At 39.5% G+C, this 27596-nt stretch overlaps 1 protein-coding gene across 1 annotated transcript in view; it reads left to right on the plus strand.

Annotated features, from left to right (window-relative positions):
* LOC128661457 (capping protein, Arp2/3 and myosin-I linker protein 2-like) overlaps positions 1-27596 on the plus strand; it is a 334672-nt gene that overhangs the window by 274758 nt on the left and 32318 nt on the right. The window contains exon 11 of the mRNA XM_053715711.1: positions 10932-11334. Within this exon, the coding sequence (XP_053571686.1) occupies positions 10932-11334 (403 nt within the window). The remainder of the gene's footprint in view (positions 1-10931; positions 11335-27596) is intronic.

Here is a 27596-nt window from a genome sequence, read left to right on the forward strand (position 1 = left end):
GTATTATACCCCCTAGAATGTAAGCTACTTGGGTAAAATCTCTCATTATATACCTGTATGATACTTCTAAAAAAAACTGTATGATACTTCTAAAATAACTGTTGCCCTAGGCAATTGCCTTGTCTGCCTAGGCCAAAATACGCCCACACATTTCAAACAACTTTATAAGCTGTATGAATCCATCTTATTTCTGCATATGTCCTTTTTACGTGACTATATACGTAGTGTTTTGGCATAGAGCCTATTATTAGACAAGCATTAGGTTGTTACTGAACATAACAAATCTACCACTGGGTAAAATAATTATGAGTATGTGTTCTCTTTTGGAAGAATGGTGTCCATGCTTATTACTTAGTTTATTAATTTTGTATGCCTAATTTCTATTTTTGCATGTGGTTTTGACTTTTGGTATTCATTATGGCACAGGTCCTCCCCTTTCCAAATTTCGAGAGGTACTACTAATCATCTCTTATGTATCTTTATTTGGATGCTCTGTCTAGAGTAAGATGTAAAAAGGATTCCTTCATAGGTTAGCTGAAAAGAATAAATGCCATTTTTCAGCAGTAATAGATCTGTCAGATATGATTTAACTAAAAAAAAAAAGTTAAATTCCATTTTGGAAGTATTCATTGTTCTTTAACTCAAAATGCTTTTGTAGTATGCTATAGGGCAATACAATGCAAAATATTCTCTACTGTATAGCATGCCATTAACCCATTATCAGCTCTCTCTCTGGCAGCTAATGATAAATGAGTTGTGAGGGCAAGGCAGTTATGGGGGTCAATTATATATTGTTTTTGTTTTGTTTTAAACAGTTTGAAGACTGGGAACTGTGTTTTGGGACAATATAATACATGCAAGTAAAAGTTACACGTACAATAGCATTTACTTTTAAAAGTTTATGCTGTCCACATTGAACATTTTATGTTTTCTGCAGTGTCACTTGACCACATAAGTGTGCAATCACAGAATTATAACGGTTTTTTAATTATTGTTTGTCTATAGCGTATAAAAATAAACAAAATACAAGTATAATAAAATCCTGTTAAATAACACATAGGACGTTATTGCCTGGTCAAATTTGGGTAGTGATCATAATCTATTCTAACTCAATTAGGCTATAGTAGTCTGGCAGAGCATCATTATTCAATCTGAAGATCCCCTTGCAGGGAGAAGTGAACAATATATGGTTTGTTAAATAGGTTTATTGCAAAAGTTGGTACAACATCCAAAGTCATATTAAAATAACATAATAATAAATGTTATTAAATATTAGAAAGGTTAAAAGTAAATAAGCCGTTTGACAAATAAGTTGGCATCTAACTCAGGTACTTCATGGTATTTAAAAAACAAACAAAAAAAAACGAATAATGTGTTGCATAAATTCTCAAGTATTTCTTTGGTAGCTAGGTCAAGGCAGTACTACGGGTGACTTACTTGCCATAGCAGCCCCACAAGTGGTGATGACCACAGCCACCAGTACCCCTGCAGAGGGGATTCCATTCCTGAGGACCAACACTCCGCCGGCGTGCACTGTGAGTAGACAGGAAGGAGGGCGGAAGGAGGAAAATGTCACGTGACCTCGGCAAAAGCCGGGTCACGTGACCGCCGCACAGGATTTTTTTTTATAATAAAATAATAATGCCAACATTGCAAAGTGCCAACTTATCAGTGGCAGTGCCGCCCCCTCAAATCTGACACTCTAGGCACCGGCCTTGTTAGCCTATGCCTAAATACACCTCTGATACGGCTAGATTGCGAGTTTTGCGTTATGAGCGGCGCGGTGCTAACTTGCAAGTTATTGTCACCGCTCAACTCCCTACAGCTCTGGTATTACAGGTTTTCATAAACCCGGCGTTAGCAGGTAATAAGTGAGCGTAGAGCAAAATTGAGCTCCATACCGCACTCCAATACCAGCGCTGCGGTAAGCTGGTTTTACGTGCTTGTGCACGATTTCCCCATAGACATCAATGGGGAGAGCCGGCTGAAAAAAAGCCTAACACCTGCAATAAAGGAACGTAAAGTTCCGTAACGCAGCCCCATTGATTCCTATGGGGAAAGAAAAGTTATGTTTACACCTAACACCCTAACATAAACCCCGAGTCTAAACACCCCTAATCTGCCGCCCCCAACAACGCAGACACCTACATTACACTTATTAACCCCTAATCTGCCGCCCCCGACATCGCCGCCAACTACATTACACTTATTAACCCCTAATCTGCTGCCCCCAATGTCGCCGCCACCTACTTTACACTTATTAATTCCTAATCTGCCGTCCCCGACACTGCCGCCACCTACCTACATTTAGTAATCCCTAATCTGCCACTGACATCGCTGACACCTACATTACAGTTATTAAATCCTAATCTGCCGCACCAATGTCGCCGCCACCTACCTACACTTATTAACCCCTAATCTGCCGCCCCCGGCATCGCCCCCACCTACCTACATTTATTAATCCCTAATCTGCCACCCCTGACATCGCCGACATCTACATTACAGTTATTAAATCCTAATCTGCCGCACCAATGTCTCCGCCACCTACCTACACTTATTAACCCCTAATCTGCCGCCCCTAATGTCGCCACCACTTACATTACACTTATTAACCCCTAATCTGCTGCCCCAAATGTCGCCGCCACCACCCACCTACACTTATTAACCCCTAATCTGCCGCCCCTAACATCGCCGCCACCTACCTACATTTATTAACCCCTAATCTTCCGGCCCCAGCGTCGCCGCCACTATACTAAAGTTATTAACCCCTAACACCCCCTAACTTTAATGTAATTAAAATAAATCTAAATAAAAATTACTATTAATACCTAAATAATTCCTATTTAAAACTAAATACTTACCTATAAAATAAAACCTAAGATAGCTACAATATAACTAATAGTTACATTGTAGCTATCTTAGGTTTTATTTTTATTTCACAGGCAAGTTTGTATTTATTTTAACAAGGTAGAATAGTTAGTAAATAGTTATTAACTATTTACTAGCTACCTAGCTAAAATAAATACAAATTTACCTGTAAAATAAAACCTAACCTGAGTTACACTAACACCTAACATTACACTACAATTAAATAAATTAAATTAAATATAATTAACTAAATTACAACATAAACGAGCACTAAATTACACAAAATAAAAAATAAATGATCAGATATTTAAACTAATTACACCTAATCTAATAGCCCTATCAAAATAAAAAAGCCCCCAAAATAAAAAAACCCTAGCCTAAACTAACAACCCCCCAACAGTAAACCCACCACCAACACAACCAACCCCCCAAATAAAATCCTAACTAAAAAAACCTAAGCTCCCCATTGCCCTGAAAAGGGCATTTGTATGGGCATTGCCCTTAAAAGGGCATTTAGCTCTTTTTTTGCCCAAACCCTAATCTAAAAATAAAACCCACCCAATAAACCCTTAAAAAAAACCTAACACTAACCCCCGAAGATCCACTTACAGTTTTTGAAGACCGGCCATCCTCAACGAAGCCGGGAGAAGTCTTCATCCAAGTGGCAAGAAGTCCTCAACGAAGCCGGGAGAAGTCCTCAACGAAGCGTTAGAGGTCTTCATCCAAGCCGGCAGAAGTCTTCATCCAGACGGCATCTTCTATCTTCATCCATCCAGCGCGGAGCGGCTCCATCTTCAAGACATCCTGCACAGAGCATCCTCTTCTTCCGATGGCTAACGAAGAATGAAGGTTCCTTTAAGGGACGTCATCCAAGATGGCGTCCCTTGAATTCCGATTGGCTGATAGAATTCTATCAGCCAATCGGAATTAAAGGTAAAAAAAATCCTATTGGCTGATGCAATCAGCCAATAGGTTTGAGCTCGCATTCTATTGGCTGATTGGAACAGCCAATAGGATTTTTTCACCTTTAATTCCGATTGGCTTATAGAATTCTATCAGCCAATCGGAATTCAAGGGACGCCATCTTGGATGACATCATTTCAAGGAGAATTAATTGTTCAAGAAGACGTCGATTGAAGAGGATTGCCGCTTGGTTGAAGACTTCTCCCAGCTTCGTTGAGAATGGATGTCCGGATTTCAAAAACTGTAAGTGGATCTTCGGGGGTTAGTGTTAGGTTTTTTTTTAAAGGTTTATTGGGTGGGTTTTATTTTTAGATTAGGGTTTGGGCAGAAAAAGAGCTAAATGCCCTTTTAAGGGCAATGCCCATATAAATTCCCTTTTCAGGGCAATGGGGAGCTTAGGTTTTTTTTAGTTAGGATTTTATTTGGGGGGTTGGTTGTGTGGGTGGTGGGTTTTACTGTTGGGGGGTTGTTTGTATTTTTTTTCACAGGTAAAAGAGCTGATTTCTTTGAGGCAATTCCCCGCTAAAGGCCCTTTTAAGGGCTATTGGTAGTTTAGTTTAGGCTAGGGTTTTTTTTTATTTTGGGGGGCTTTTTTATTTTGATAGGGCTATTAGATTAGGTGTAATTAGTTTAAATATCTGATAATTTATTTTTTATTTTGTGTAATTTAGTGTTTTTTTTATTTAGTTAATTGTATTTAATTAATTTAATTTATTTAATTGTAGTGTAATGTTAGGTGTTAGTGTAACTAAGGTTAGGTTTTATTGTACAGGTAGATTTGTATTTATTTTAGCTAGGCAGCTAGTTAATAACTATTTGCTAACTATTCTACCTAGTTAAAATAAATACAAACTTGCCTGTGAAATAAAAATAAAACCTAAGCTAGATACAAAATAACTATTAGTTATATTGTAGCTAGCTTAGGTTTTATTTTATAGGTAAGTATTTATTAGTTTTAAATAGGAATGAATTTTTAATTAGATTTATTTTAATTATATTAAAGTAGGGGGTGTTAGGGTTAGACTTAGGGTTAGGTTTAGGAGTTAATAACTTTAGTATAGTGGCGGCGACGTTGGGGGCGGCAGATTAGGGGTTAATAACAGTAATGTAGGTTGCGGCGATGTTAGGGACAGCAGATTAGGGGTTAATAATATTTAACTAGTGTTTGCGATGCGGGAGTGTGGCGGTTTAGGGGTTAATATGTTTATTATAGTGGCGGCGATGTCTGGAGCAGCAGATTAGGTGTTAATAATTTTATTATTTATTATTTGCGATGCGGGAGGGCCTCGGTTTAGGGGTTAATAGGTAGTTTATGGGTGTTTGTGTACTTTTTAGCACTTTAGTTATGAGCTTTATGTTACGGCTTTGTAGCGTAAAACCCATAACTACTGACTTTCAGTTTATGTTATGGATCTTGATGGTATTAGCTGTACCGCTCGCTTTTTGGCCTCCCAGGCAGACTCATAATACCGGCGCTGTGGAAGTCCCATTGAAAAAGGACTTTTTGAAAGCTGCGGTAGTTACGCTGCATTACGGCCAAAAAAGTGTGCGGTCCAGAAATATGAGGCTTTTTCAGCCATTACGCAAAACTTGTAATCTAGCCGATAGTTTTTCTGAAGCCAATACTTCGGTTTTGGCACACTCAGTATAGGTGGTGGTGCAAAAGCAGTTTTTTCAAAAGACAAAATAAAAGCAGGTAAAATGGATCATTGGGAACACATCAAAGTGAGAAGCATTTAGAGTACAATGTCCCTTGAATATTATTTCTTATTAAAATAACCTCAATTTTTATTTCCATCTTTTTCTGAACTGTTTCAATCCAGATGTGATGCTATGTAAAATTTGTAAAAATGCTTGATTTAATAAAGCAGGGAAATTTTGAAACACTTAAAAATGATAGAAAAATGTGTTTTACAGGCTTTTCAGTGGAGTGTTTTTTTTTCAAGACCTTCACAAATGCAAAAGCTGACAAAAGCAAGTTTCAGACCTGTCAGCTAATTAATTAAAACGGATGATGACTGCTACAGGGTGTGTGAATGTAGTGTTTTGTTACACTTAACCAATCACGTCAGTTCATAACATATGCAAACAACAATTACATTTCTAGGGTTCTATTTATCATTGTGCGAGAGAATAAGGGTCTCAGCTAAGGAACCTGACCCCTCCCATGATCGCAGTAAGTGGGCAGCATCTACCTGTTGTCATGAGAACAGAGAATGCCAGTCACTTCAGTTAGGCTGTCAATCACCCAAGTCAAGTTAGTTGGTGGGCAGTTTTAAACTGCCAATTCAGAGATGACAGAGAGGTTAAAGGGTCATAATACTTATATGCTAAAATAACTTGAAAGTGATGCAGCATAACTGTAAAAAGCTAACAAGAAAAACAGAATTTATGCTTACCTGATAAATTACTTTCTCCAACGGTGTGTCCGGTCCACGGCGTCATCCTTACTTGTGGGATATTCTCTTCCCCAACAGGAAATGGCAAAGAGTCCCAGCAAAGCTGGTCACATGATCCCTCCTAGGCTCCGCCCACCCCAGTCATTCGACCGACGGACAGGAGGAAATATATATAGGAGAAACCATATGATACCGTGGTGACTGTAGTTAGAGAAAATAATTCATCAGACCTGATTAAAAAACCAGGGCGGGCCGTGGACCGGACACACCGTTGGAGAAAGTAATTTATCAGGTAAGCATAAATTCTGTTTTCTCCAACATTGGTGTGTCCGGTCCACGGCGTCATCCTTACTTGTGGGAACCAATACCAAAGCTTTAGGACACGGATGAAGGGAGGGAGCAAATCAGGTTACCTAAATGGAAGGCACCACGGCTTGCAAAACCTTTCTCCTAAAAATAGCCTCCGAAGAAGCAAAAGTATCAAATTTGTAAAATTTGGCAAAAGTGTGCAGTGAAGACCAAGTCGCTGCCTTACATATCTGGTCAACAGAAGCCTCGTTCTTGAAGGCCCATGTGGAAGCCACAGCCCTAGTGGAGTGAGCTGTGATTCTTTCAGGAGGCTGCCGTCCGGCAGTCTCATAAGCCAATCGGATAATGCTTTTAAGCCAAAAGGAAAGAGAGGTAGAAGTCGCTTTTTGACCTCTCCTTTTACCAGAATAAACAACAAACAAGGAAGATGTTTGTCTGAAATCTTTAGTAGCCTCTAAATAGAATTTTAGAGCACGGACTACGTCCAAATTGTGTAACAAACGTTCCTTCTTTGAAACTGGATTCGGACACAAAGAAGGTACAACTATCTCCTGGTTAATATTTTTGTTGGAAACAACTTTCGGAAGAAAACCAGGCTTAGTACGCAAAACCACCTTATCTGCATGGAACACCAGATAGGGCGGAGAACACTGCAGAGCAGATAACTCTGAAACTCTTCTTGCAGAAGAAATTGCAACCAAAAACAAAACTTTCCAAGATAATAACTTAATATCTACGGAATGTAAGGGTTCAAACGGAACCCCTTGAAGAACTGAAAGAACTAGATTTAGACTCCAGGGAGGAGTCAAAGGTCTGTAAACAGGCTTGATATTAACCAGAGCCTGAACAAATGCTTGAACATCTGGCACAGCTGCCAGTCTTTTGTGAAGTAAAACAGATAAAGCAGAGATCTGTCCCTTCAGAGAACTTGCAGATAATCCTTTCTCCAAACCTTCTTGTAGAAAGGATAGAATCTTAGGAATTTTTGTCTTGTTCCATGGGAATCCTTTAGATTCACACCAACAGATATACTTTTTCCATATTTTATGGTAAATTTTTCTAGTTACAGGCTTTCTAGCCTGAATCAGAGTATCTATTACAGAATCTGAAAACCCACGCTTTGATAAAATCAAGCGTTCAATCTCCAAGCCGTCAGTTCGAGGGAAACCAGATTCGGATGTTCGAATGGACCCTGAACAAGAAGGTCCTGTCTCAAAGGTAGCTTCCATGGTGGAGCCGATGACATATTCACCAGGTCTGCATACCAAGTCCTGCGTGGCCACGCAGGAGCTATCAAGATCACCGAGGCCCTCTCCTGATTGATCCTGGCTACCAGCCTGGGGATGAGAGGAAACGGTGGAAATACATAAGCTAGGTTGAAGGTCCAAGGTGCTACTAGTGCATTTACTAGAGTCGCCTTGGGATCCCTGGATCTGGACCCGTAGCAAGGAACCTTGAAGTTCTGACGAGACGCCATCAGATCCATGTCTGGAATGCCCCATAATTGAATTATTTGGGCAAAGATTTCCGGATGGAGTTCCTACTCCCCCGGATGGAATGTCTGACGACTCAGAAAATCCGCTTCCCAATTTTCCACTCCTGGGATGTGGATCGCAGACAAGTGGCAGGAGTGATCCTCCGCCCATTGAATTATCTTGGTCACTTCTTTCATCGCCAGGGAACTCCTTGTTCCCCCCTGATGATTTATATATGCAACGGTCGTCATGTTTAAACACCAAAAAACTCTTAACCATCTCCGTGGAGATGTTGCCTGTGCAACGGCAAAGAGAATGACTGGGGTGGGCGGAGCCTAGGAGGGATCATGTGACCAGCTAGGCTGGGACTCTTTGCCATTTCCTGTTGGGGAAGAGAATATCCCACAAGTAAGGATGACGCCGTGGACCGGACACACCAATGTTGGAGAAATATAACCTTAAAGGTACAGTCAACACCAGAATTTTTGTTGTTTAAAAATATAGATAATTCCTTTATTACCCATTCCCCAGTTTTGCATAACAAACACAGTTATAATAATATACGTTTTACCTCTGTAATTACCTTGTATCTAAGCCTCTGCAGACTGCCCCGTTAATTCAGTTCATTTGACAGACTTGCATTTTAGCCCATCAGTGCTCACTCCTCTGTAAATTCATGTGCGTGAGCTCAATGTTAGCTATGTGAAACACACAAATTAATGCCCTCTAGTGGTGAAAAACTGTCAAAATGCTTTCAGATTAAAGGCAGCCTTCAAGGTCTAAGAAATTAGCATATGAACCTCCTAGGTTTAGCTTTCAACTAAGAATACCAAGAGAACAAATCAAAATTGGTGATAAAAGTAATTTGGAAAGTTGTTTAAAATTACATGCCCTATTTGAATCATGAATTTTTTTTTTGTACTTGACTGTCCCTTTTACATCTCTATGTAAAAAAGGAGGATATTTTACCTCACAATTTCCTCAGCTCACCAAAATAAGTGTTGTGCAAACAATTATACTTCAGCTGTTGTCCAGCTGCAAATAAAAAAAAAAGAAGGAAGAAATGACCAGCAGCCAATCAGCATCAGCAGTGCTAAGGTCATGAACTGTGATGTCACAAGATTTCATAGTGAGCTCACTTGCAGGTCCTGAGACAGGCATACTGATTTGCTGCTTAAAGTCCTATACAATGGGGTGTGAATACTTAGGAAATTTGAGGTAAAATGTCTTTCTTTGTTACATAGAGATGTTCAGGTGATATTTTCTAGTTAGCATTTTACAGCTAAGCTACATCACTTTCATCTGTTTCAACATTTGGGTATCATGGCCCTTTAAGAAATGGTGGAATTAAGACTGCTGCTTTTTATCTATCAGCTGCAGATTCACTTATTCACAGTTTTATTAATAGAGCCCCTAGTAATTTTACCAGCAAAACAATCAAACACTACATTGCAATCATAAATGAACAATCTGATTATCATATTTTATTTGAGTACCAGTTCCATCATTTAAAAATACAATCAATGCATTTTTCTTTAATTTTTATTAAATGAAAACATAGTTGTGTATATTAACATGTGAAATAATTAAGCACAAAATTAAAATATTGAAAAGAAAACTGTGCAGATTGGGTTTCAAGATGCCTAGTCTATTTCTAGTGGATTGGAATAGGTCCTGATGTGTCTCTGATCGTTGTCTGACTTTAAACTCTGTTTCTGGATTCTATGGGGTTCATTTAAATACATTATCAAATACATAATAAAAGTTGAACTCCCATGACTCCCCAGATGAAAATATGACCGTAAAAAAAATCAAATGTGGCATACATGATCCAATTTAAAGGGATAGGAAAGTCAAAATTAAAACTTGCCTGATTAAGGTAAAGCATGTCATTTTAAGTCACTGTTAAATTCTCTTCTGTTTTCAAATGTCATTAAAGGGACATAATACTCATATGCTAAATCACTTGAAACTGATGCAGTATAACTATAAAAAGCTGACAGGAAAATATCACCTGAGCATCTCTATGTAAAAAAGGAAGATATTTTACCTCACAATTTCCTCAGCTCAGCAGAGTAAGTTCTGTGTAAAAAGTTATACTCAGCTGCTCCCAGCTGCAGGTAAAAATAAAAAAAAAATGAAGAAATGAACAGCAGCCAATCAGCATCAGCAGTGCTGAGGTCATGAACTCTTACTGTGATCTCATGAGATTTGACTTAACTCTCATGAGATTTCATAGTAAGCTTCCTTTACCGGATTGGTGAAATAATATGAGAGTTCACGAGGCTCATCCTTTCAGCTGTCCCAGGACAGACATACTAAAATGCTGCTTAGAAATCCTTTACAATGGGAGGTGGCTACTGAGGAACTTTTGAGGTAAAATATCTTTCTTTATTACATAGAGATGTTCAGGTGATATTTTCTAGTCAGCTTTTTACAGCTATGATGCAGCACTTTAAAGTGTTTAAACATTTGGGTATTATGGCCCTTTAATTTTCTTGGTATCCCTTGTTGAAAAATATAATGTGCATATCCTACACTAGTCGGAGCTTACTGCTGATTGGTGCCTGTACACATTTGTCTCTTGTGATTGGCTAACTAGATGTGTTCAGCTAGCTGCCAGTAGTGGAATGCTGTTCCTTCAGCACAGGATAACAAGATAATAAAGTAAATGTAATAAGAGAAGTAAATTAGAAAGTTGTCTATTAAAATTGTATGTTCTGTCCAAATCCTGAAAGAAAATTTTGGGGTTTCCTGTCACTTTGTGACTATGCAGCTTTGGCAAAGTGTTTATCCAATTAGCATACGTTAAACACGCAATGATAAAATAAAACTACTTACTATTGCTTGTGTTAAACATTGCAGTCAAACAATTTATGAGTAGGAATTGTGACTGATTATCTATCTGATATTACAGCCAAACCCCACTGCAGGTATCTTTAGAACCAACCACCTTCTCATCTCCTGGTTCAAGAACATTCAAGAAGAAAATAGGAGAATTTTTTGCATTAAGGAAACCGAGATCTACTAAAAGCCTCAAGTGTGAAAAGGAGCAAGATGGCAGCCCTGTGGCTGCTAAAATCAGGAAGCCCACTCTAACAGACATTCTAAGGCCTCTGGGTAAAGGGGGAGAGACAATAAAGTCACATGACAAAGCTGAGGATGAAACGTCAGCAGATGGAAAATCTGTGCTTGATCCGACATGGACCCCAGACGCTGCAAGGAGGATCAAACCCAGATACTCCAGGGAGGGGAAATCCCAATCTTTGATTCTCTTATCTGGAGATGACGAGGAGTCACTTGGAATAAAGCAGGAAAAGGTAACATCTGGTATTGTGCAGTGAGTTCATTGTAATAGTTAAAAGTTTGTATTTAATGGCTCATTCTCTGTTTTGAAAAAAAAGACACATTTAATAAATGACTTCCAGGAAAGATGTTACTAACATATTTAATTATTCAGTGCCTATTACCAAAGTGTGCATATGTAAAAAAGCAGGAAAGAAATGTATTAATGGCAATGATATATTTAAGGGCAAGCACATCATGCTAGAACCAAAGTATAATAATAGCCCGAACATGCACCGGGTCATTGACATAAACACCTTGTAATTGCAAGACATTTATGTTTTGTTGCTATAGAATTAACATATCAGCCAAAATCTTAATGTTTTTTTTTTAAATAAATAAACATTCTTTTCTCCTACATTGGTGTATCCGGTCCACGGCTTCATCCTTACTTGTGGGATATTCTCTTCCCCTACAGGAAGTGGCAAAGAGAGCACACAGCAGAGCTGTCCATATAGCTCCCCTCAGGCTCTGCCCCCCCAGTCATTCTCTTTGCCGCTCTGAACAAGTAGCATCTCCACGGGGGTGGTAAAGAGTATGTGGTGTTAGTTAACTGGTTAATAACTGTTATTAACTCCGGTTTGTGCATTAAGGGGTTAATTGATCTGAAAATTTGTGTGCTATCTTTTCAAAGCATTAAGACTCTGTGGTGAAAATTTCATTAAAATCGGATGTTTATTTCATGGTTTTTTGATATTTCAGTAAAAAAGTGTGCTTTTTAATTATTTAAAGAGACAGTAACGTTTTTGTCAAAAATAATTTTTATTGCATTATAGTTCTGTTTAAGTCTGTTAAACATGTCTGAGTCTTCAGATAGCCTATGTTCTGTATGTCCAAAGGCCAAGGTGGTTCCCCCATTAAATTTATGTGTGAAGTGTGCCATAGCGTCCAAACAGCTTAAGGACAGTACAATCACACTTAAAAATATAGCCCAAGATGATTCTTTAGCTGAAGGTAGTGAAAATAGCTTGCTTTCCTCTCCTTCTGTGTCAACACCAGCTATGCCCGTGCAGGCGATGCCCAGTACATCTAGCGCACCAATTGCGATTACTATGCAACAGTTAGCAGCAGTAATGGATAATTCTATTGCAGCATTTTTATCCAAACTGGCAGCTTTCCTAGGAAGCGTGATTGCTCAGTTTTAAATACAGAAAATGAGCAAGTAGACGCAGAGGATAATTTATCTGTAGTGCCCTCACATCAATCTGACTTGGCGGTGAGGGAGGGCTTGTTTGAGGGAGAAATTTCTGACACAGGAAAGGTTTTTCAGCAGGCAGAGCCTGATACCATAGCATTTAAATTTAAGCTAGAACACCTCCGCGCTCTACTTAAGGAGGTCCTGGCTACTCTTGATGATTGTGACCCTTTGGTGGTCCCAGAAAAATTGTGTAAAATGGATAAATTCTTAGAGGTCCCAGTACACACTGATGCGTTTCCGATACCTAAGAGGGTGGCGGATATAGTGAATAAGGAGTGGGAGAAACCAGGTGTACCTTTTGTTCCCCCTCCTATATTTAAGAAAATGTTCCCCATTGTTGACCCCAGAAGGGACGCGTGGCAGACGGTCCCTAAGGTAGAGGGGGCAGTTTCAGAGCTAGCTAAGCGCACAACTATACCAATAGAAGACAGTGGCGCTTTCAAAGATCCTATGGATAAAAAATTAAAAGGTTTGTTTAAGAAAATTTTTGTTCAACAAGGTTTTCTTCTTCAACCAATTTCTTGCATTATTCCTGTAACCACTGCAGCTGCTTTTTGGTTTGAGGAATTAGAAAACTCGCTCCAGAAGGAGACTTCTTAGGATGAAGTCATGGATAGAATTCACACCCTGAAGTTGGCTAATTCTTTCATTACAGATGCCGCTTTTCAGTTAGCTAAATTAGCGACGAAAAATTCTGGTTTCGCAATAGTGGCGCGTAGAGCGCTAAAATCGTGGTCGGCGGATGTGTCGTCCAAAACAAAATTGTTTAATATTCCTTTCAAGGTAAGACCCTATTCGGGCCAGAGTTGAAAGAAATTATTTCAGATATCACTGGGGGAAAGGGCCATGCCCTTCCACAGGATAGACCTTTCAAAGTTAAAAATAAGTCTAATTTTCGTTCCTTTCGCAATTTCAGGAACGGACCGGCTTCTACCTCTACAGCCACTAGGCAAGAGGGTAACGCACCCCAGCCCAAACCAGCATGGAAACCATTGCAAGGCTGGAACAAGGGTAAACAGGCCAAAAGACCTGCTGCTGCTACCAAGACAGCATGAAGGGGTAGCCCCAGATCCGGGACCGGATCTAGTAGGGGGCAGATTTTCTCTCTTTGCTCAGGCCTGGGCAAGAGATGTTCCGGACCCCTGGGCACTAGAAATTGTCTCTCAGGGGTATCTTCTAGAATTCAAGGACCTTCCTCCAAGGGGAAGGTTCCACTTGTCTCGCTTATCTTTAGACCAGATAGAGAGACAGGCATTCTTACATTGCGTAGAGTACCTTTTAAAAATGGGAGTGATAAACCCAGTTCCAACAGCAGAACAAGGACTGGGATTTTACTCAAACCTGTTTGTAGTTCCCAAAAAGGAAGGAACTTTCAGGCCAATTCTGGATTTAAAGATCCTAGACCAATTACTCAGTTCCATCATTCCAAATGGAAACCATTCGGATTACCAGTTCGTGGCTCTTCCCTTCGGATTGGCCACTGCTCCGAGAATTTTCACAAAGGTGCTAAGGCCAAGGGGCATTGCAGTAGCACCTTAACTAGATGACATTTAATACAGGCGTCGTCTTTTCACAAAGCAAGGGCTCATACGGACATTGTTCTAGCTATTCTAAGGTCTCACGGGTGGAAGGTGAACATAGAAAAAAGTTCTCTGTCCCCGTTCACAAGGGTTCCATTCCTGGGAACAATAATAGACTCGGTAGAAATGAAAATCTTTCTGACAGAGGTCAGGAAACTAAAACTTTTGAACACTTGTCGAGTTCTTTAATCCATTCCTCAACCCTCCATAGCTCAGTGCATGGAGGTAACAGGACTAATGGTTGCAGCAGTGGACGTGGTTCCTTTTGCTCAAATTCATTTAAGACCATTGCAACTGTGCATGCTCAAACAATGAAATGGGGATTATGCAAATTTTTCTCCCCAGATTCAGATGGACCAGCAAACCAGAGACTCACTCCTCTGGTGGTTGTCTCAGGATCACCTGTCTCAGGATGTGAGTTTCCGAAGACCGAAGTGGATCATTGTCATGACCGATGCCAGCCTCTTAGGCTGGGGCACGGTCTGGAAGTCCCTGAAGGTTCAGGGTCTATGGTCTCTGGAAGAATTTCTTCTCCCGATAAACATTTTGGAATTGAGAGCGATATTCAATGTGCTCCAGGCATGGCCTCAACTAGCGGAGGCCAAATTCATCAGATTTCAGTCGGACAACTTGACGACTGTTGCGTACATCAATCATCAGGGGGAACAAAGAGTTCCCTGGCGATGAGGGAGGTATCCAAGATCATCAAATGGGCAGAGGATCACTCCTGCCATCTATCAGCAATTCACATCCCAGGAGTGGACAACTGGGAAGCGGATTATCTGAGCCTTCAGACTTTCCATCCGGGGGAGTGGGAACTCCACCCGGAGGTTTTTTTGCTCAGCTGACCCAGCTATGGGGCATTACAGATCTGGATCTGATGGCGTCACGTCAGAACTTCAAAGTTACACGTTACGGGTCCAGGGATCCCAAGGAGACATTGGTAGATACCTTAGTAGCGCCTTGGTCGTTCAATCTAGCTTATGTCTTTCCACCGTTTCCCCTTCTCCCCTGGCCAGGATCAAGCAGGAGAAGGCTTCGGTAATTCTAATAGCTCCTGCGTGGCCACGCAGGACTTGGTATTTAGACCTGGTGAATATGTCATCGGTTCCACCATTGAAGCTGCCTTTGAGGCAGGACCTTCTAATTCAAGGTCGATTCGAATATCCAAACCTAGTTTCTCTGCAACTGACTGCTTGGAGATTGAACGCTTGATTCTAGCTAAACGTGGGGTTTCGGAATCAGTTATAGATACTCTGATCCAGGCTAGAAAGCCTGTCACCAGGAAAATTTACCATAAGATATGGCGGAAATATCTTTGCTGGTGCGAATCCAAGGGTTACTCATGGAGTAAGATTAGGATTCCAAGGATACTATCTTTTCTCCAAGAAGGATTGGAGAAAGGTCTGTCAGCTAGTTCTTTTAAGGGACAGATATCTGCTCTGTCTGTTTGGTTACACAAGCGTCTGGCAGCCATGCCAGATATTCAGAGTTTGTACAGGCTTTAGTCAGAATCAAGCCTGTCTACAGACCTGTGGCTCCTCCATGGAGTCTAAATTTAGTTCTTTCAGTTCTTCAAGGGGTTCTGTTTGAACCTCTACATTCCATAGATATTAAGTTACTATCTTGGAAAGTTTTTTTTTTTTTTTGTAGCTATTTCTTCTGCTAGAAGAGTTTCTGAATTGTCTGCTTTGCAGTGTAATTCACCCTATCTGGTGTTTCATACAGATAAGGTCGTTTTACGTACCAAACCTGGTTTTCTTCCAAAAGTGGTTTCCAATAAGAATATCAACCAGGAAATAGTTGTTCCTTCTCTGTGTCCTAATCCAGTTTCTAACAAGGAACGTCTGTTACACCATCTTGATGGGGTTCGTCCTTTAAAGTTTTATCTAAAAGCAACTAAAGACTTCAGACAAACATCGTCCTTGTTTGTCGTCTATTCTGGCAAGAGGAGAAGTCAAAAGGCGACTGCGACCTCTCTGTCTTTCTGGCTTGAAAGCATCATCCGGTTGGCTTATGAGACTGCTGGAAGGCAGCCTCCTGAACGAATTACAGCTCACTCTACTAGAGCTGTGGCTTCCACATGGGCTTCCAAGAATGAGGCTTCTGTTGAACAGATTTGTAAGGCAGCGACTTGGTCTTCACTGCATACGTTTGCCAAATTTTACAAATTCATTACTTTTGCTTCTTCGGAGGCTATTTTTGGGAGAAAGGTTTTGCAAGCAGTGGTGCCTTCCATTTAGGTTACCTGACTTGTTCCCTCCCTTCATCCGTGTCCTAAAGCTTTGGTATTGGTTCCCACAAGTAAGGATGAAGCCGTGGACCGGATACACCAATGTAGGAGAAAACAGAATTTATGTTTACCTGATAAATTTCTTTCTCCTACGGTGTATCCGGTCCACGGCCCGCCCTGGCATTTTGGTCAGGTTTAAATTTATTTTTTGTAAACTACAGTCACCACTGCACCTTATGGTTCTCCTTTTTCTCCTAACCGTCGGTCGAATGACTGGGGGGGCAGAGCCTGAGGGGAGCTATATGGACAGCTCTGCTGTGTGCTCTCTTTGCCACTTCCTGTAGGGGAAGAGAATATCCCACAAGTAAGGATGAAGCCGTGGACCGGATACACAGTAGGAGAAAGAAATTTATCAGGTAAACATAAATTCTGTTTTTACTGCAGTTGACTTATTTGGAGGAGCCAAGCAGGGCTTTTAACCACATGGTTATAATGATTTGCAGTTGTTATCAATTAAGGCAAATTAGGGAAAGTTGTGTAGCAGGATTAGCCTTGAGAGGTCAGCAGGGTGCATGTAAAGTTCTGAGAATTAGAAGATCCTCAATTATAAGAGCTAAATTACTTGAAAGTAAAGAAAATAAATTATTAAACTATATTGCAAATTTGTTTTATTACACATAGCTAAACATTTTTAATAAACATCTAAAGGTATTTACTGTTTAAAAGAAATAGTACTAATGGCAGAGACATGTTTAATAGAGTAATATTTGCTAATTCAAAGTTGTACTAATGGAAATAGCAGGTTTGGGAAATGATGGTAGCAAGAGATTTGTGATTTAGTGATTCAATGTTTACATCAAGACGACCTTTGGCAAAATATTTAATAGAATGTTTAAAGGGACATAATACTCATATGCTAAATCACTTGAAACTGATGCAGTATAACTGTAAAAAGCTGACAGGAAAATATCACCTGAGCATCTCTATGTAAAAAAGGAAGATATTTACCTCACAATCTCCTCAGCTCAGCAGAGTAAGTTCTGTGTAAAAAGTTATACTTCACCTGCTCCCAGCTGCAGGTAAAAATAAAAAAAAATGAAGAAATGAACAGCAGCCAATCAGCATCAGCAGTGCTGAGGTCATGAACTCTTACTGTGATCTCATGAGATTTGACTTAACTCTCATGAGATTTCATAGTAAGCTTCCTTTACCTGATTGGTGAAATAATATGAGAGTTCACGATGCTCATCCTTTCAGCTGTCCCAGGACAGACACACTAAAATGCTGCTTAGAAATCCTTTACAATGGGAGGTGGCTACTGAGGAACTTTTGAGGTAAAATATCTTTCTTTTTTACATAGAGATGCTCAGGAGATATTTTCTAGTCAGCTTTTTACAGCTATGCTGCATCACTTTCAAGTGTTTAAACATTTGGGTATTATGGCCCTTTAACCCCTTAATGACCACAGCACTTTTCCATTTTCTGTCCGTTTGGGACCAAGGCTATTTTTACATTTTTGCGGTGTTTGTGTTTAGCTGTAATATTCTTCTTACTCATTTACTGTACCCACACATATTATATACCGTTTTTCTCGCCATTAAATGGACTTTCTAAAGATACCATTATTTTTATCATATCTTATAATTTACTATAAAAAATGATAAAATATGAGGAAAAATGGAAAAAAAAACACTTTTTCTAACTTTGACCCCCAAAATCTGTTACATATCTAAAACCACAAAAAAACACCCATGCTTAATAGTTTCTAAATTTTGTCCTGAGTTTAGAAATACCCAATGTTTATATGTTCTTTGCTTTTTTGCAAGTTATAGGGCCATAAATACAAGTAGCACTTTGCTATTTCCAAACCATTTTTTTCCAAAATTAGCGCTAGTTACATTAGAACACTAATATCTTTCAGGAATCCCTGAATATCCCTTGACATGTATATATATTTTTTTAGTAGACATCCCAAAGTATTGATATAGGCCAATTTTGGTATATTTCATACCACCATTTCACCGCCAAATGCGATCAAATACAAAAAATTGTTCACTTTTTCACAAATTTTTTCACAAACTTTCGATTTCTCACTGAAATTATTTACAAACAACTTGTGCAATTATGGCATAAATGGTTGTAAATTCTTCTCTGGGATCCCCTTTGTTCAGAAATAGCAGACATATATGGCTTTGGCGTTGCTTTTTGGTAATTAGAAGGCCGCTAAATGCCACTGCGCACCACAAGTGTATTATGCCCAGCAGTTAAGGGGTTAATTAGGGAGCTTTTAGGGAGCTTGAAGGGTTAATTTTAGCTTTAGTGTAGTGTAGTAGACAACCCCAAGTATTGATCTAGGCACATTTTGGTATATTTCATGCCACCATTTCACCGCCAAATGCGATCAAATTAAAAAAAACGTAAAATTTTTCACAATTTTAGGTTTCTCACTGAAATCATTTACAAACAGCATGTGCAATTATGGCACAAATGGTTGTAAATGCTTGTCTGGGATCCCCTTTGTTCAGAAATAGCAGACATATATGACTTTGGCGTTGCTTTCTGGTAATTAGAAGGCTGCTAAATCCTTCTGCGCCTCACATGTGTATTATGGCTAGCAGTGAAGGGGTTAATTAGGGAGTTTGTAGGGAGCTTGCAGGGTTAATTTTAGCTTTAGTGTAGAGATCAGCCTCCCATCTGACACATCCCACCCCCTGATCCCTCCCAAACAGCTCCCTTCCCTCCCCCACCCCACAATTGTCCCCGCCATCTTAAGTACTGGCAGAAAGTCTCTAACCGCTCTCTAACCCTCCCCTCTGCCTTATTGGGGGCCATCTTGGGTACTGGCAGCTGTCTGCCAGTACCCAGTTTCCAATAAAAAGTGCTTTTTTTTGTTTGTTAGTTTTTTTCTGTAGTGTAGCTTCCCCCCCCCCCACACAGACAAACCCCCACCACCTTGCTGATCGTTTTTTTTTTAACATTTTTTACATTTTTTTTAACATTTTTTTATTTGAGCATTTTCTGTAGTGTAGCGGTTCCCACCCGCTCCCTCCCCATGCACGCGCCCGCCCCCACCCTCCCGTGCACGCACCCGTGCGCGCCCCCAGCCACCCCCGCCCACGATCCCGCCCCCCTTCACATCACCAGGGCCATCGATGGCCGCCTCCCGGTCCGGCTCCCACCCACCAACGCATTAAGCCACAGATCTCCGGTGCAGAGAGGGCCAAAGAGTGGCTCTCTCTGCACCGGATGGCTTAAAAAGGTTATTGCAGGATGCCTCCATATCGAGGCATCACTGCAATAACCGGAAAGCAGCTGGAAGCGAGCAGGATCGCTTCCAGCTGCTTTCCACACTGAGGAAGTGCAGGGTACGTTCTCAGGCGTTAACTGCCTTTTTTCTGAGGACGTACCCTGCACGTCCTCAGTCGTTAAGGGGTTAAGTTGTAAATTAGATTGTGGTGAAGGTGTTTGGCCATTGAGTAGCTGTGATATAGCCTGATCTAAAAGCTACAGGTTTTGGCTGACTTACTGTTAGCTAGTTATTTTCAGTGGGCTGCTTAGCGTAACACATATGGAGAACATTCTAGGCATTAGTTATATAGGCATAAGGGTGTCTTGTCTAAGAGGAACACTTTCCTGGCTGGTTTGCAATACACTATCGGCTAGATTTAGAGTTTGGCGGCCAAAGGGGTGCGTTAGCTACGCATGCTTTTTTTCCCCCGCACTTTTTAAACACCGCTGGTATTTAGAGTTCACAGAATGGCTGGGTTTTCAGTGCGTTAGGCTCCAAAAAGGGAGCGTAGAGCATAATTTAACGCCACTGCAACTCTCGATACCAGCTGTGCTTACGGACGCGGCCAGCTTCAAAAACGTGCTCGTGCACGATTCCCCCATAGAAAACAATGGGGCTGTTTGAGCTGAAAAAAAACCTAACACCTGCAAAAAAGCCGCGTTCAGCTCCTAACGCAGCCCCATTGTTTCCTATGGGGAAACACTTCCTACGTCTGCACCTAACACTCTAACATGTACCCCGAGTCTAAACACCCCTAACCTTACACTTATTAACCCCTAATCTGCCGCCCCCGCTATCGCTGACCCCTGCATATTATTTTTAACCCCTAATCTGCTGCTCCGTACACCCCCGCCACCTACATTATCCCTATGTACCCCTAATCTGCTGCCCTAACATCGCCGACCCCTATATTATATTTATTAACCCCTAATCTGCTGCCCCCAACGTCGCCTCCACCTAACTACACTTATTAACCCCTAATCTGCCGACCGGACCTGAGCGCTACTATAATAAATGTATTAACCCCTAATCCGCCTCACTCCCGCCTCAATAACCCTATAATAAATAGTATTAACCCCTAATCTGCCCTCCCTAACATTGCCGACACCTAACTTCAAGTATTAACCCCTAATCTGCCGACAAGAGCTCACCGCTACTCTAATAAATTTATTAACCCCTAAAGCTAAGTCTAACTTTAACCCTAACACCCCCCTAAATTAAATATAATTTAAATCTAACGAAATAAATTAACTCTTATTAAATAAATTATTCCTATTTAAAGCTAAATACTTACCTGTAAAATAAACCCTAATATAGCTACAATATAAATTATAATTATATTGTACCTATTTTAGGATTAATATTTATTTTACAGGCAACTTTGTAATTATTTTAACCAGGTACAATAGCTATTAAATAGTTAATAACTATTTAATAGTTACCTAGTTAAAATATTTACAAAATTACCTGTAAAATAAATCCTAACCTAAGTTACAATTAAACCTAACACTACACTATCAATAAATAAATTAAATACAATTCCTACAAATAAATACAATTAAATAAACTAACTAAAGTACAAAAAATAAAAAAGAACTAAGTTACAAAAAATAAAAAAATATTTACAAAAATTAAAAAAAATTACAACAATTTTAAACTAATTACACCTACTCTAAGCCCCCTAATAAAATAACAAAGACCCCCAAAATAAAAAAATGCCCTACCCTATTCTAAATTACAAAAGTTCAAAGCTCTTTTACCTTACCAGCCCTTAAAAGGGCCCTTTGCGGGGCATGCCCCAAAGAATTCAGCTCTTTTGCCTGTAAAAAAAAAACATACAATGCCCCCCCCCCAACATTACAACACACCACCCACATACACCTAATCTAACCCAAACCCCCCTTAAATAAACCTAACACTATGCCCCTGAAGATCTTCCTACCTTGTCTTCACCATGCCAGGTATCGCCGATCATTCCAGGCTCCGAAATCTTCATCCAAGCCCAAGCGGGGGCTAGACATCCATCATCCGGCTGAAGTCTTCTATCAAGTGATGGCTGAAGAGGTCCAGAAGAGGCTCCAAAGTTTTCATCCTATCCGGGCAGAAGAGTAGATCCGGACCGGCAACCATCTTCTTCCAAGCGGCATCTTCTATCTTCATCCGATGACGACCGGCTCCATCTTGAAGACCTCCACCGTGGATCCATCCTCTTCTTCCGACGACTTCCCGACGAATGATGGTTCCTTTAAGGGACGTCATCCAAAATGGCGTCCCTCAAATTCCGATTGGCTGATAGGATTCTATCAGCCAATCGGAATTAAGGTAGGAAAATTCTGATTGGCTGATGGAATCAGCCAATCAGAATCAAGTTCAATCCGATTGGCTGATCCAATCAGCCAATCAGATTGAGGCACGCATTCTATTGGCTGTTCCGATCAGCCAATAGAATGCAAGCTCAATCTGATTGGCTGATCGGATCAGCCAATCGGATTGAACTTGATTCTGATTGGCTGATTCCATCAGCCAATTAGAATTTTCCTACCTTAATTCCGATTGGCTGATAGAATCCTATCAGCCAATCGGAATTCGAGGGACGCCATCTTGGATGACGTCCCTTAAAGGAACCTTCATTCTTCAGTTGGACGTCAGAAGAAGAGGATCGGTCCACGCTGGAGGTCTTCAAGATGGAGCCGTTCCTCATCGGATGAAGATAGAAGATGCCGCTTGGATCAAGATGGTTGCCGGTCCGGATGTCCTCTTCTGCCCGGATAGGATGAAGATTTCTTCAGGAAGATGGACTTCTTCATTTGCCGGTTGGATCCAGACTTCAGCCGGAGGATGGACGTCACTCTTCAGCCCCCGCTTGGGCTTGGAGGAAGATTTCGGAGGCTCTTCTGGACAGATCGTGACCCGGCGTGGTGAAGACAAGGTAGGGAGATCTTCAGGGGCTTAGTGTTAGGTTTATTTAAGGGGGGTTTGGGTTAGATTAGGGGTATGTGGGTGGTGGGTTGTAATGTTGGGGGGGGTATTGTATGTTTTTTTTTACAGGCAAAAGAGCTGAATTATTTGGGGCATGCCCCGAAAAAGGGCCCTTTTCAGGGCTGGTAAGGTAAAAGAGCTTTTCTATTTTTCTTTTAGAATAGGGTAGGGCATTTTTTTATTTTGGGGGGCTTTGTTATTTTATTAGGGGGCTTAGAGTAGGTGTAATTAGTTTAAAATTGTTGTAATATTTTTTCTAATGTTTGTAAATATTTTTTTATTTTTTGTAACTTAGTTGTTTTTTATTTTTTGTACTTTAGTTAGTTTATTTCATTGTATTTATTTGTAGGTATTTTGTTTAATTTATTTATTCCTAGTGTAGTGTTAGGTTTAATTGTAGGTAATTGTATTTAATTAATTTATTGATAGTGTAGTGTTAGGTTTAATTGTAGATAATTGTAGGTATTGTATTTAATTAATTTAATGATAGTGTAGTGTTAGGTTTAATTGTAACTTAGGTTAGGATTTATTTTACAGGTAATTTTGTAATTATTTTAACTATTTTAGCTATTAAATAGTTATTAACTATTTAATAGCTATTGTACCTGTTTAAAATAATTACAAAGTTGCCTGTAAAATAAATATTAATCCTAAAATAGGTACAATATAATTATAATTTATATTGTAGCTATATTAGGGTTTATTTTACAGGTATTTAGCTTTAAATAGGATTAATTTATTTAATAAGAGTTAATTTATTTCGTTGATTTAAATTATATTTAATTTAGGGGGGTGTTAGTGTTAGGGTTAGACTTAGCTTTAGGGGTTAATCCATTTATTAGAGTAGCGGTGAGCTCCGGTCAGCAGATTAGGGGTTAATATTTGAAGTTAGCTGTCGGCGATGTTAGGGAGGGCAGATTAGGGGTTAATACTATTTATTATAGGGTTATTGAGGCGGGAGTGAGGCGGATTAGGGGTTAATACATTTATTATACTAGCGGTGAGCTCCGGTCGGCAGATTAGGGGTTAATTATTGTAGGTAGCTGGCGGCAACGTTGTGGGGGGCAGATTAGGGGTTAATAAATATAATATAGGGGTCGGCAGTGTTAGGGGCAGAAGATTAGGGGTACATAGGGATAACGTAAGTGGCGGCGGTGTACGGAGCGGCAGATTAGGGGTTAAAAAATTTAATTATAGTGGCGGCGATGTGGGGGCACCTCGGTTTAGGGGAACATAGGTAGTTTATGGGTGTTAGTGTACTTTAGAGTACAGTAGTTAAGAGCTTTATAAACCTGCGTTAGCCCAGAAAGCTCTTAACTACTGACTTTTTTCTGCGGCTGGAGTTTTGTCGTTAGATTTCTAACGCTCACTTCAGCCAAGACTCTAAATACCAGCGTTAGAAAGATCCCATTGAAAAGGGATTGCAATTGACGTAAGGGGATCTGCGGTATGGAAAAGTCGCGGCTGGAAAGTGAGCGTTAGACCCTTTAATGACTGGCTCCAAATACCAGAGGGCGGTAAAAACCAGCGTTAGGAGCCTCTAACGCTGGTTTTGACGGCTACCGCACAACTCTAAATCTAGCCGTAAGTAAGCTGTGCTTTTTTATGGCCAGTACAGATGCTATGGGCCAGATTACAAGTGAAGCACAATAGCGCAGGGTGCGTTATCTTGCACTAAGAATAACGCACAATCTGGTATTATAAGTAGACGTTTAAAAATGTTAAACATTTTTAGTGCACCCTGTACTTTTAATAGCTAGCGCAGGGAACACTGTTAGCACACTCTCTGCTCTCATATAACAAACAATATTGCTTTCTGAGCCCTGAAGAAACTATCATTATTAACACAACATCAGGTTATCACTCAAGTTATATCTGGCATGGATATTGCTGTGTGCCCCCATAGAAGTCTATTGTGTGAGGGATTTAATACACCAGTGCTTTCCGACTTGCGCTATTGAGTGTGCTCGAGAGATGTTTACACACAATAGTGCTAATAATATTTTTTTAGCTCTACTTGTGATCTAGGCCTATATTGGGATATATAAATTGAATATTTCTTTGTGATGTTGGCGCAACGAGTGCACTTCATAAGTAAGATAAGGTAGAAAACACATCTTTATTAATGTTTTTCCTACCAAGAGTTAAAGAGCGTGTCAATGATGGACATTTGGTTTATAGTAATGGGACTGATAATGTATTCCAATATATAAGGTCATATCGTATGACACATTCTTTTTCTACAGACGTTTATTATTATTGTTTTTGATTTTGTAAAGTATGTTTACTGGGAGCTTACTGAGCACATGAAGCCCCACATTAAAGGGATAAAAGTTGGGATGGGCGAATGTTTCTAAAAATGTGAAATTTAAAACGAATTTTGATACATTCGTTCGTTCGAATCGAATTTCGAATGTTTATATAACATTCTAACATTCTATTTTCGAATTTTCGTTTTCGAATTTTTCAATAAAATTCAAAAATATTCGTTTGAATAATAGAATGTTTAGCTATGTATTCATTCAATTTCGAAATGTAATATTCGAATTTGAATGTGACATTCAAATTTGAAATAGTATTTCTAGTCTACAACTGTGTTTAATAAATGTAATATTCAAATTCGAATGCTACATTCGAATTCGAATGTCACTAATTCGAATTTGAAATAGTATTTCTAGTCTAATACTGTGTTTTAAATGTGATATTCGATTTGAATGTGACATTCGAATTCGAAATAGTATTTCTAGTCTAATACTCTATTTTATAAATGTAATATTCGAATGTGACATTTGAAATAGTGTTTCTAGTCTACAATTGTGTTTTATAAATGTAATATTCGAATGTGATATTCGAATGTGACATTCGAATTCGAATGTGACATTCGAAAACTGTAAATAACATTTGAAAATCGAATTTTTAAGAATATTCGTTCTTATCAACATTCTATTATGTAAATCGAATTTCTACAATAACATTCGTTCTAACATTCAAATTCGTATATAAACACATTCGCCCATCCCTAGATAAAAGGGTCAAAATATAAATGTGCATGGGTGCTTTTAATTTTGAAATATACTTCCATTAGCAAAAATACTTCAAGTAAAAGTTAAAACTGTTTTTCTGCGGCATACGTACCTATGCTGTGAGGACCAATGCATCAGTATTCAAATACTACAACTTCTCAGGGTGCGGGCAGTAGTGTGTATTGCTTCTGTAAAGATGTAATTTGAGACTCTCTGAGAAGGTGTGGTGTTTGAATACCTGTGAACGGGCCCTCACAGGATATGTGCGTATGCCGCAGAAAAAACAATAATAACTTTTACTAGAAGTTTTTGTTAGTACTTGGAAAGTCCTTTAATGGGGCAATATACTGTAAAATTGGTTTCCCCTTAATGTGTTTCCAAAAGCTAGATATACAAGTTGAAGAACATAAAATATATAGGAAATTGCACCTTTAGGTTTACTTTTCTATATAAAATAGCTGATTTTACTCTTTGAAACCTCACCCATTAAAATGTTTTTATTGCTGGTAAAGCAGAATTTTTTATTTTATCACTCAATAAACACAAAGGCATTTATATTTTATCTCTGATTGTATATGCAAAGACCAGTAATTAAGGCCTGATGATCAAAAACCCACTATTATGGAGAGAAAATTTGCAAAATCTTAGAGAGACACATACGCCTAGATTTAGAGTTTTGTCGGTAACGACCCGCGTAGCTAACGCATGCTTTTTTTTCCCCGCACCTTTTAAATACCGCTGGTATTTAGAGTTCACAGAATGGCTGCGTTTTCAGTGCGCTAGGCTCCAAAAAGGGAGCGTAGAGCATAATTTACCGCCACTGCAACTCTCAATACCAGCGGTGCTTACGGACGCGGCCAGCTTCAAAAACGTGCTTGTGCACGATTCCCCCATAGAAAACAATGGGGCATTTTGAGCTGAAAAAAACCCAAACACCTGCAAAAAAGCAGCGTTCAGCTCCTAACGCAGCCCCATTGTTTCCTATGCGGAAACACTTCCTAAGTCTGCACCTAACACCCTAAAATGTACCCCGAGTCTAAACACCCCTAACCTTACACTTATTAACCCCTAATCTGCCGCCCCCGCTATCGCTGACCCCTGCATATTATTATTAACCCCTAATCTGCCGCTCAGTACACCGCCGCAACCTACATTATAGCTATGTACCCCTAATCTGCTGCCCCTAACACCGCCGACCCCTATATTATATTTATTAACCCCTAATCTGCCCCCCACAACGTCGCCTCCACCTACCTACAATTATTAACCCCTAATCTGCCGAACGGACCTCACCGCTACTATAATAAATGTATTAACCCCTAATCCGCCTCACTCCCGCCTCAATAACCCTATAATAAATAGTATTAACCCCTAATCTGCCCTCCCTAACATCGCCGACACTTAACTTCAAGTATTAACCCCTAATCTGCCGACCGGACCTCACCGCTACTCTAATACATTTATTAACCCCTAAAGCTAAGTCTAACCTTAACCCTAACACCCCCCTAAATTAAATATAATTTAAATCTAACGATATAAATGAACTTTTATTAAATAAATGATTCCTATTTAAAGCTAAATACTTACCTGTAAAATAAACCCTAATATAGCTGCAATATAAATAATAATTATATTGTAGCTATTTTAGGATTTATTTTTATTTTACAGGCAACTTTGTATTTATTTTAACCAGGTACAATAGCTATTAAATAGTTATTTACTATTTAATAGCTACCTAGTTAAAATAATTACAAAATTACCTGTAAAATAAATCCTAACCTAAGTTACAATTAAACCTAACACTACACTATCAATAAATTAATTAAATAAAATACCTACAATTATCTACAATTAAACCTAACACTACACTATCAATAAATTAATTAAATACAATACCTACAAATAAATACAATTAAAGCCAATCAGATTGAGCTC

Source organism: Bombina bombina, chromosome 1 (genome assembly GCF_027579735.1).
Source record: "Bombina bombina isolate aBomBom1 chromosome 1, aBomBom1.pri, whole genome shotgun sequence".
Taxonomy (NCBI): Eukaryota; Metazoa; Chordata; class Amphibia; order Anura; family Bombinatoridae; genus Bombina; species Bombina bombina.